The sequence below is a fragment of the Phacochoerus africanus genome, chromosome 9 (assembly GCF_016906955.1).
Source record: "Phacochoerus africanus isolate WHEZ1 chromosome 9, ROS_Pafr_v1, whole genome shotgun sequence".
Taxonomy (NCBI): domain Eukaryota; kingdom Metazoa; phylum Chordata; class Mammalia; order Artiodactyla; family Suidae; genus Phacochoerus; species Phacochoerus africanus.
The window spans coordinates 80,333,829-80,346,442 of NC_062552.1; the positions used below are offsets into that span (position 1 = coordinate 80,333,829).

The window sequence follows — 12,614 nt, forward strand, 5'->3', positions numbered from 1 at the left end:
ATAAACAAAAGCGGTATATCTATACAATGGAATGTTATATAGCTATACAGAGAAATAAAGTACTGATACATACTACAACATAAATGAACATTATGCTAAATGAAAGAAGCCAGTCGTAAAAGGCAACATATCATATAATTCAATTAATGTGATGTCCAGAATAGGCAAATATACAGAAATGGAAAGTTGTTGCCAGGACTTGAGAGAAAGGAAGGTGGGGAGTGATTGTTACTGGGTACATGGTTTCTTTGTGGGATGAAGAAAATTCTGCTTGGGAGTACGATGTACCAGTGTCCTCGAAACAGCTGACAGAGCACATCTAACAAATTCTACTGCTGCAGTACCTGGGGGTCACTGGCCCTCACATGTGAACCTACAGCAGGCAAAAATGGCATGGAAAAGGCAATGCATGGTTCATCCTAAATAGAGCTCTTTTCAAAAATAATTCTTAAAGGTGAACATATAAATGAAAAAAGTTAATAGACATCATCTGGATTTAAATATTACAAATTATTTTCACTAAATATTGGTGAGAAAGTAAGAAGAAAGACAATTATGATAAATTAATTTTCATTAGAAAGTGAATACAGCTCGTCATGTTTTTAACACTGACACAAGAATGAACATTTAAATGATGCTTTGTAATGTTAGCATGCACAACTACTGACTCACTTGAAAATATTTTAGTAATAAATTTAAATATAGGATAGATTGTATATATGGGTGTGTGTGATAAAGGCCCAAAATATTGACCATATTCAATCAAAATTGCAGCAGATGACTGGTCACTTTTTTGGATTATTTTTATTTGACTTTATAAAACTATTAATGTATTTTTTCTAATAAAAATGAACATAGTCAGATTTATAAATATTTTATTACATTGACTATGTTCATCCTCCCGCCAAAAAAAATTTTCTATTTCAGTTAATACAATTGAATATCAATAATTATTTATTTCCCATACATTGTTTCTGATGTGAACACACATTTTTCAGAGATTTCTTCCAGGCCTTTGACTAAATCTTACAGTCCTAAATAATTTTCTCAGAGCCTTCTTCATCTCGTTATTTCGGAGACTGTAGATCAAGGGGTTGAATAATGGAGTTAACACAGAATAGAACAGAGTCACATATTTTTGCTTCCCTGCTGCACTGCCTGCTGTTTGGATCACATACACAACCATAAAAGAACCATAGAATAGGGACACCGCAGCCAGATGGGAGCTGCAGGTAGAGAAAGTCTTATGCCGTCCTTCTGCTGAGGGGACCCTCAGCACAGCCCTGATCACTAGAATGTAGGAGCTGGTAATGAAGATTAAGGTGGAGAAAATGAGGACAGAGTTGTAAATGGCACAGATGATCTCGGTGGCAGGAGCTGCCACACACGACAGCTGTATAAGGGGTCCCGGGTCACATAGGAAGTGATCAATCTTATTGAGACAACAAAATGGGAGCTGAGAGATTAGGTAAATAGGCAAGGGGAAGTACAAGAAGCCACACACCCAGCAGCAAGTTCCCATTCTGATGCAGCGTTGAACTGTCATGACAGTGGGGTAGTGTAGGGGCCTGCAGATAGCAAGGTACCTGTCAAAGGCCATGACAGACAAAAAGAAGGTCTCCGTGGTGCCCAGGGAGAAGAAGAAATAGAACTGCAGGAAGCAGCCAGAAAGAGATGATCTTGGTCTCAGAGAGAAAGTTGGCTAGCATATTAGGGACAGTGGAAGTGATAAACCAGATCTCCAGGAAGGAAAAACTGGCCAGCAGGATGTACATTGGAGTTTGAAGCTGAGGGTCCCACCTCACAGCACAGATGATGCACAGGTTTCCAATGAGTGTCAAGATGTATGTCCCAGAAAAGATGGAAAAGAGGAGGATCTGAATTCCCCAGGAATAAGGGAAGCCTAAAAGGATGAATTTACTCACAGAGCTAGAGCAGTTCTTTAAATGGGAACATTTATTTGTTTTCAAAGCTGCAAAAGAACAACAGATTTCCATATTAGAAGTGGCCTTAAAAAATATTCTCAATAGGTTCTATTACTTGCTTAGGGTCACATCTCTCCATGTCTGTAAATAACAAAGTACTATGACTCATACAGAGATATTTCCATGATTTTCCAGTTTATATTCCTATTCTGGATATAACAAAGTGAACAGACAACTTTCCTGATTTCCTGGGTCTCACTACAAAGTGAGTTGTGTTGACAATAAGCAAATGTGTACAAGGACCTACAGTTTAGGTCAAGCACTGAATTAATGATAATGAATAAATACAGCCAATATAACTCAGTGTTTGTGCCATACAAAGATATAAATGATAGTGATATGAATATTCTTTGTTCTATTGGTGCGGAATGTGTCAGGCTGAATTGAGGACCATCTCAATAGATTCAAATACTTATATATTAATTTATTTTGGTTTTACTGTTAGTTATGGGAAATAGTCCTATGTTTAGTTTTGAATAGATTATAAGTCAATATTAAAATGAAAAAAAAAATTTTCTATTTCACTTCTTCCCTTCAGTAAAAATGCATTCTTGAAAATACATATTAAAGTAAAATAAGTGTCACTTATGAAAATCTTTCAAATTCATTTAAGCTCACAGAGACTGTTCTCATATTTTGCAGTCTCAAGTACAAATAAAAATCCTTGCCTGCCACCTGTTAAAAATAACAAGAGATAGGCAATATAACATTTGAATCTTCACTCAAGGAAGGTGTACCCATATTCATATTCCAGAATTTTCCCTGATTTAGGATTGGAGCTCTTTTCATATATACATATATGAAAACACGGAGAACCTGGAAAAACCCTATAAGAGTAAAGCTTTGAAGTAATGTTTTTTTTTTTAAAAAGCTCTCACATAAAACCTTGTTTATGATTCTTCAGAAGGAATACTTTCATCACTCTCATATTGAATGATAGAATGTAAAACTAGAGAAGGATGGAAGGAAGAAATAGGGGAGTGCAGAGTCCTGTGAGCTTTACCTTACCTGAAGTTACAAGTTGAGTATCATAGAATTCTCTCTGATTGAATGCCATTTTCAACATCAGAGAACAAAACAAACAAACAAACAAACAAACCAGTATAACTGTTTTCTCAGATTTCAGAACCACCAAATAAAAATATTTCATACATTATTGTGTGAATTCATATGAACTGCTGAGGAGACTTTTAGGAGCAAGAACATTATGGGATTAAGAAAACAGTCATGGGCCCTCTTCAGGTTTGCCCTCTGTAGCTTTCTATATAAAGTATAAAAGCAATGTAATAGTGGCAAAGAGAATCATGGTCTCGTGGTCTAGAGAGAACTGAATGAAGAATTTAAATACTGTTCCCTTCCATCTTCTGTAAAGGCCATCTTCGGGAAGTGATTCTCTCTTGAGGGAATTTATAACATAGTAGTCTTATTGAACCTGATTTCCTATTTTGCTCTTAACCCAGCTTGATGAAAGATATTTCAGATTCTTACATTTTAAAAATTCTAATTCAAAGGTTTTTCTTTTTGAAAAATGAGGGATAGAAACAAGTAAAATAATTTTGGTAGAAAAACTGCTGTTTTAGGTATGCTTGAAAGTAAATTTATCTCTAGTGATAAAGGGAAAGTTGTGACTCTGGCAATGAGACTTGGTTCCATGTTTGAAGAAAAGTCTCTGGGATAAAGGTTAATATAAAGATGAGGAGCCCATATGCTTAACTGTATTAAAGACACCTCTCCACAGGTTAATTCCACCTTGTGTGACCCATCCCAGGCTCACTGACACTACCACATTGTGAGATGCATATTTAGGTCAGAGTAAATTATTTTTAAACAAGAAAGGAATTTATAAAAATTCCTTATGTAGTTAGCCCCTTTGGTAATATATTTTAATGGTTCCATTAGCATTAGTACTATACATATATACAACATTTTACATAATGCCTAATTATTGAGCCCTTAGTATTATAACCAGAGTTACAAGGATTCTAAGTATAATATTAAGGCACATTCTAGAGTAGAATACTTGCACCTAATAGAATATTTGAAAATAATAGAATGAAGGAATATCAAGTATGATGTATTCCTTGATTTAAGAATTATCCATTATATTATATATGAATATAATATATAAAGATAACATTATTTTAATTTTTTAATTTATTTTTTTTATTTTCCCACTGTACAGCAAGGGGATCAAGTTATCCTTACATGTATACATTACAATTACATTTTTTTCCCCCACCCTTTGTTCTGTTGCAACATGAGTATCTAGACAAAGTTCTCAATGCTACTCAGCAGGATCTCCTTATAAATCTATTCTAAGTTGTGTCTGATAAGCCCAAGCTCCCGATCCCTCCCACTCCCTCCCTCTCCCATCAGGCAGCCACAAGTCTTTTCTCCAAGTCCATGATTTTCTTTTCTGAGGAGATGTTCATTTGTGCTGGATATTAGATTCCAGCTATAAGTGACATCATATGGTATTTGTCTTTGTCTTTCTGACTCATTTCACTCAGGATGAGAGTCTCTAGTTCCATCCATGTTGCTGCAAATGGCATTATGTCATTCTTTCTTATGGCTGAGTAGTATTCCATTGTGTATATATACCACTTCTTCCGAATCCAATCTCTGTCGATGGACATTTGGGTTGTTTCCATGTCCTGGCTATTGTGAATAGTGCTGCAATGAACATGCGGGTGCATGTGTCTCTTTTAAGTAGAGTTTAGTCTGGATATATGCCCAAGAGTGGGATGCAGGGTCATATGGAAGTTCTATGTATAGATTTCTAAGGTATCTCCAAACTGTTCTCCATAGTGGCTGTACCAGTTTACATTCCCACCAACAGTGCAGGAGGGTTCCCTTTTCTCCACACCCCCTCTAGTACTTGTTATTTGTGGATTTATTAATAATGGCCATTCTGACTGGTGTGAGATGGTATCTCATGGTAGTTTTGATTTGCATTTCTCTTATAATCAGCGATGTTGAGCATTTTTTCATGTGTTTGCTGGTCTTCTGTATAATATATAAAGATAACATTATTTTAATAGAAGACATAGAGGAATGTCTTGATAGATGTAGAAGTAGCAGTAATAGAACTGAAATCCACTTTTGACAAAATAAATCAGAAATAGAAAAGATTTATTTTAATTTGGTAAAGAATCTTTCATCAGAAATAATTGGCCAGGAATCCCCATTGTGGCTCAGTGGAAATGAATCCAACTAGTATCCATGAGCATGCGGGTTCAATCTCTGGCCTCATTCAGTGCGTTAGGGATCCAGTGTTGCCATCATAAGCTGTGGTATAGGTTGCAAAGATGGTTCATATCCTGTATTGCAATGGCCATGGCATAGGCCAGAAGGTGTAGCTCTGATCGGACCACTAGCCTGGGAACTTCCATATGCTGTGGGTGCAGCCCTAAACAGCAAAAAATAAAAATAAATAAATAAATAATAGGCTAAATCACACTTTTGTATTAAAACACAAAAGCATGCTAATTAAAACCAAAGACAAAGAGTGGTTATGATAGCATTACTACCCCAAGTGATTCATTCCCTTTTTCACTAAAGGATTATATTTCCATGTCTCACAAATTTAGGCTGGGTAATATAACTTCGTTTAACTGAACAAATTTACATATGGCATGTCTAAATAATCTTTAAGAAGCATTATACAATGCACCAGAGCACATTTTCTTGTGCCATAAAAAGTTTTTTTTTTAACCGAAATACAAGAATGAGTAAGACATATAGGGCCAAGCATGGGGCAACAGGTCAATACGAGTAAGAAAAAAAGAGCTGTTTTAAGATATTTACAGGTAAATTTATGACAATATAATTTGGGGAAAGCAAACTGAAATAATCACCATCACCATCCTTATCCACACCAATGAAATGAGAGATAGAAAATAATATATAGGTATGAGTGTTAGAAAAAAAGAGAGAAATTTTAACTGCTGGCTAAGAAATCATTGACTGTGAAGAATAAGAGAATCCATACTAAGTGAAGTAAGTCAAAAAGAGAAAGACAAATACCATATGATATCACTTATATCTGGAATCTAATATATGGCACAAATGAAACTTTCCACAGAAAAGAAATGCATGGACTTGGAGAACAGACTTGTGGTTGTGAAGGGGGAGGGGGAGGGACAGGGATATACTGGGAGTCTGGGGTTAACAGATGCAACCTATTGCCTTTGGAATGGATAAGCAATGAGATCCTGCTGTATAGCACAGGGAACTATGTCTAGTCACTTATGATGAAGCATGATAATGTGAGAAAAAAGAATGTGTACATGTATGGGTACTGGGACATCTTGCTGTACAGTAGAAAATTGACAGAACACTGTAAACCAGCTATAATGGAAAAAATAAAACTCATTATAAATGAAAAAAGTATAAGAATAAATTAAAACACAAATGATTTGATAAAGTGGCTAGTTAAAAAACATGTAGATAATATAATCTTCCTTTAACAGATAAAATAATTTGTAAACTTTTATGGTTAAATTATTTTATTTTTAATAAAAATATAAATTTAAAAGCATTTAGAAATAAACTTTGAAAGACAGTATAAGCATCATGAGGAAAATATGAACCTTTACAGAAGGATATGAAAGAAAACCTGATTAACAGGAAAGTCATACCATATTCCTTGGTGGAATGACTTCTTAGTATTAAGGATAAATATTTAAAATGAGTCAATACACAAATTCAAGGTGGTCTAGACAAATCCTAGTCAGATTGTGGGAGAGGACTTCTAGAAGTCTGCAACTTAAGAAAGAAATTTTAAAATATCCTTTGATATAAATTCTCAAGATTAGACATGTGTTTTGAAAAAGTAATATTTTGATGTAAGATTTCATCTACCATAATGAAAATTACCTCTAAGTCTAAATTAAGTGAAAATGTAGTAGGAACTTTTCAAATTAATGGATCTAGGGGACAGTATATATATAAACATAATAAATTTTAAAGAGTTCAGAGTCTGATGAAGATTATCTTTAATTCAAATAAATAGGAAAGATAAAATGTTAAATGAAAATGTTGAAAAATTAAATTCTGACTCATTTTATAATATATAGATGTAATGTAGCAGAAAATGCTTTGAAATGATAAAAACATATCAAGTGAGTAAAATAAAAATATACTTCCCTTTTCCATTTTTTAGGAAATTTAAAATAATGTTAGGTAAATTATAATAAATTTAAATATTAGAATGCATCATAATAAGAAAAGATTTAAAAAGTCAAAAACAAGGAAAATTAAAATTTAAAAAATAAAGCAGCACCAATGGGGGGAAAGTCACTTTGGAATCTACTGAACACAGATGCTATTAGCACATTAGAGCTGCAGTTTTACAAGCAAATACTGGGGGGAGAACGATACCAGAGAAAGGTTTGAGAATCCCTAGAACCTCTAGCCAATTCAGATTGTTCTCATCTTTTACAGAGCAAGTACATAAAAATTGGGAAGGTGTCTGTTTTTTCAATTGTCCAAATGCCAGCCAAAATATATAAGCATAAACAGAAACAAGAAAATACAACCCTATAAAAACAATATAAACCTCCAGAACTAACCCTAAAGAAATTGTACCCATGAACTTTCTGACAGAGAAATTAAAGATGCTCAATAGTAAAATCATAACACAGAAAGTCAACTAAATAAAATCAGGGAAACAATGCATGAACAAAATGAGAATACCAGCAGAGAAAGAAACTAAAAATAAAAAAAAATCAAAATTGTTAAGCCATAAAAATAACTGACCTGAAAAATTCATTAGAAAGAATTATTATCAGATTAGATAGGTAGAAGAAAGAGTCTGTGAACTGGAATACTGATAATTTGAAATAATTAAAAATAAAGTATATAAAGAAAAAAGAATGAAAAATTTGGTGGCCGAGGTGGTAGACTAGGAAGATTTACCTCTTCTGACAGACACACTAAAATTATAAATAACTTACACAGCTTCTATCTATTAGAATGAATTGAAGACTAGAAGAAATATTTTATACAACTCAAGACAAAAAAAACAAAAAAACAAAAAAAACACAAAACAGCTTGTGGGGGGTGGATACGTGGTATAGTCAGAAAACACATCACCAGGTTTGTAACCCACAAATGAGAGAAGTATCACAATCACAAAGGTTCCCCCCACCAATAAGCAACATGGTCTGAGGCCCATATTAGGCTCCCCAGTCTGGAAGTCCTGTACCAAGAAATAAGACCCTGGTATGTTTGACTCTGCAAATCAGAAGGGCTTATTTTCTGGAGAGCTAGAGAGCTTCAGGAAAACAAGACCTCATGTTTATGAGCACATGCAAAATCTCACTTGCTTCAAGTCCTAGTACAGAGGAAATTATTTAAAAGGGACCTGGGTCAGATCCACTTGCTGTTCTTGGAAATCCTTCTGGAGAGATAGGATGCAACTTGGACTTGTCTTGGGGATAGAGGTACTGGTAGCAGCCACTTTGAGGAGTTTGTTCTACTATCATAAAACTGGTGATGGAAGCTATTATTTTGGAATACTCCATTTAGCTTATTAGCACTTGTGACCAAGACCCAACTACCAGGAGGCTGTCACCAGTGCCAAGCCATAACAGACAACACAGATTTCTACAAAGAAACCTGGTTCCAGCCTTCAGTGGGATGGTGCCAGCCCTGAGCCTCCCCAGGGCATGCAGACAGCCACATGGGGATCCAGCCCCACTAGCCATTGGGCTAGAACCAGCCCTGATTCCTCTTGGGTCATGCACATAGTGGTATGAGGACAAAGTCTTACTAAACAGTAGGCTAGCATCAGCCACAAACTCTGCTGGTCTGCATGGCCAACCATACAGGAAGCCAGCCTTGCCTTCTAATGAACCAGCCTGACCTCTCTGTTTGTCCATAGTAGTCATTTCTGCCAAAAAGAAGGACATATATAATCCACATAGGGATAATCACCAGAGGATATAGCTTTGGTGACCACATAGGAGCATATTACTGGGCCTCATAGGACATCTCCTGTAGAAGGCCATTACTATAAGATCAGGAAATATTATTGACTCACCTAACACATAGAAATAAACAAAGGGAATTAGGGAATTAGATGATAGAGGAATATACTTCAAGTTAAGGAACAAGATATAACCTCAGGAAAACAAAACCAAAATCAAATAAAATGAAGATAAGCAATCTACCCAATAACAAGTTTAAGATAACAATCATAAAAATGCTCGTTGAAATGCTGAGATGAGGAGCAATGTGAGAATTTCAACAAAGAACTGAAAATAGAGAACCAAAGAGAAGTGAAGAATACAATAACGGAAATGAAAGATTAGAAGTAATCAATAGCAGTTTAGAAGGGGGGCAGACATCAGAAGCAAGAGGCTACAACCCTATAGTCTGCAAAAAGGAGACTGCACCAAAAATCTATACAAAATGAAAAGGCAGAGATTTATGACTCAGATAGGGGAATAGGAAAAAAGAAAAAAACAGAAAAACAGCTAAGTGATATGGAGATTACTAACTTCCATGAAAAAAGACTTTAGACTAATGATAATAAAGATGACTCAAGATCTTGGAAACAACCTGGAGGCAAAGATTGATAAATTACAAGAACCAATGAACAAAGAAATAGAATATTTAAGGATTAAGCAGGCAGAGATGCAAAATACAACAACTGAAATAAAAAAAAAATCACTAGAAGAAACCAAAAGCAAAATATAGGAGGCAGAGGAACAAATAAGTGAGGTGGAAGACAGACTAGTGAAAATCACTGATGTGGAAAAGAAAAGAGAAAAAAAGATTGAAAAGAAATGAGACAGTCTAAGAGAACTCTGGGACAATTAAACACACCAACATCCAATTATAGGGTACCAGAAGAAAGAGAGAGAAAGGGACAAAAAACATACTCAAAGAGATAAAAGCTGAAAACTTCCTAACATGGGGAAGGAATCAGTCATTCAAATCCAAGAAGCTTAATAAACTTATAAGATAAACCTAAGAGAGAACACCCTGAGACACAAAGTAATCAAACTGACCAAAATTAAAGACAAGAAGAAAATACTGAAAAAAAGCTAGGGAAAAGAAATTAATAACATACAAGGGAACCCCGATAAGGTTATCAGCAGATTTTTCATCAGAAGCTCTGCAGGTCAGAAGGGAGTGGCACAATATACCTAAAGCAATGAAAGGAAAAAACCTCCAACCAAGATTACTCTACCTGGTAAGGCTCTCATTAAAATTTGAAGGAGAAATCAAAAGCTTTACAACCGAGCAAAAGCTAAGAGAATTTGGCACCACTAAACCAGCTTTACAACAAATACCAAAGGAACTTCTCTAGGTGGGAAAAGAAAAGGCCACCACTAGAAACAAAAATACTACAAATGACAAGGCTCACCAGTAAAGGCATACATATAGTAAAAGTGGGAAATAACCTACACACAAATATGCTACCAAACCGATAATTTTTTTTTTCTTTTTGCCATTTTCTTGGGCTGCTCTCATAGCATATGGAGGTTCCCAGGCTAGGGGTCAAATCATAGCCATAGCCACCGGCCTACACAAGAGCCAAAGCAATGTGGGATCCGAGCTGCGTCTGCAACCAACACCACAGCTCACAGCAATGCTGGATCGTTAACCCACTGAGCAAGGCCAGGGATCGAACCCACAACCTCATGGTTCCTAGTTGGATTCGTTAACCACTGTGCCACAACAGGAACTCCAAACTGATAAATTTTGAGAAGAGGAATGTATGATAGTGGAGATGAACTTGGAGGTAAGTAGACCAACAACTTAAAACAATCTTATGTATACATATAGACTCCTATAGCAAAACTTCATGGTAACTGCAAACCATATACCTACAATATTGAGATGATCATGTGGTTTTTGACTTTTCAATAGATGCAGAAAAAGCATTTGACAAAGTCCAACATCCCTTCATGATAAAAACTCTTACCAAAGAGGGTATAGAGGGAACATTCCCTAACATAATCAAAGCCATTTATGATAGACCCACAGCAAATATAATACTCAATGGAGAAAAGCTGAAAGCCTTCCCACTAAACTCTGGAACAAGACAGGGATGCCTACTCTCACCACTGCTATTCAACAAAATATTGGAAGTCCTAGCAACAGCAATCAGACAAACAAAAGAAATAAAAGGCATCCAAATAGGAAGAGAAGAGGTAAAACTGTCACTCTATGCAGATGATGTGATACTATATATAGAAAACCCTAAGGACTCAACCCAAAAACCTCCTGAACTGATCAACAAATTCAGCAAAGTAGCAGGATACAAGATTAACATTCAGAAATCAGTCACATTTCTGTATACTAATAATTACATATTAGAAAAGGAATATAGAAACACATACCTTTAAAATTGCACCCAAAAATATCAAATACTTGGGAATACACCTGACCAAGGAGGTAAAGGACTTATATGCCAAGAACTATAAAACGTTAATCAAGGACACAAAAGAAGATGTAAAGAAATAGAAAGATATTCCTTGCTCCTGGGCTGGAAAAAGTAATATTGTAGAAATGGCTAACTACCCAAAGCAATCTATAGATTCAATGCAATCCCTATCCAATTACCCACATTTTTCACAGAACTAGAACAAACAATCCAAACATTTATATGGAGCAACAAAAGACCCAGAATCGCCAAAGCAATCCTGAGAAACAAAAACCAAGCAGGAGGCATCCTCTCCAGACTTCAAGAAATACTACACCAGTCATCAAGACAGTGTGGTACTGGTACCAAAACAGACACAGACCAATGGAACAGAAGAGAGAATCCGAAATAAACCCTGACACCTATGGTCAATTAATCTTTGACAAGGAGGCAAGAACATCAAATGGGAAAAAGAAAGTCTATTCAGCAAGTATTGCTGGGAAACCTGGACAGCTGCATGCCAAGCAATGAAACTAGAACACACCCTCACACCATGCATGAAAATAAACTCAAAATGGCTGAAAGACTTAAGTATAAGACAAGACACCATCAAACTCCTGGAAGTGAATATAGGCAAAACATTCTCTGACATCAACCTTATCAATGTTTTCTCAGGTCAGTCTCCCAAAGCAACAGAAATAAAAGCAAAAATAAACCCATGGGACCTAATCAAACTGACAAGTTTTTGCACAACAAAGGAAACCAAAAAGAAAACAAAAAGACAGCTTACAGAATGGGAGAAAATAGTTTCAAATGATACAACTGACAAGGAGGTACCTTAGAAATCTATACATAGAACTACCACATGACCCAGCAATCCCACTCTTGGGCATATATCCAGACAAAATTCTGCTTAAAGAAGACACATGCACCTGCATGTTCATTACAGCTCTATTCACAATAGCCAAGACATGGAATCAACCCAAATGTCCACCGATAGATGATTGAATTAGGATGATGTGGTATATATACACAACAGAATACTACTCGGCCATAAAAAAGAACAAAGTAATGCCATTTGCAGCAACATGGATGGGACTAGAGACTCTCATCCTGAGTGAAGTAAGTCAGATGGAGAAAGACAAATACCATATGATATCACTTATATCTGGAATACAATATATGGCACAAAGGAACCTTTCCACAGAAAATATAAAATCACGGACTTGGAGAATAGACTTGTGGTTGCC

At 35.7% G+C, this 12,614-nt stretch overlaps 1 protein-coding gene across 1 annotated transcript; it reads right to left on the reverse strand.

The window, feature by feature from the left end:
• Positions 1-994: 994 nt before the first annotated feature.
• On the reverse strand, positions 995-3,042 carry LOC125136690 (olfactory receptor 11H6-like). Its single transcript, XM_047797501.1, is given in 3 exon segments — positions 995-1,667; positions 1,669-1,972; positions 2,994-3,042. Coding segments are annotated over 3 exon segments (1,026 nt in total).
• Positions 3,043-12,614: the final 9,572 nt, after the last annotated feature.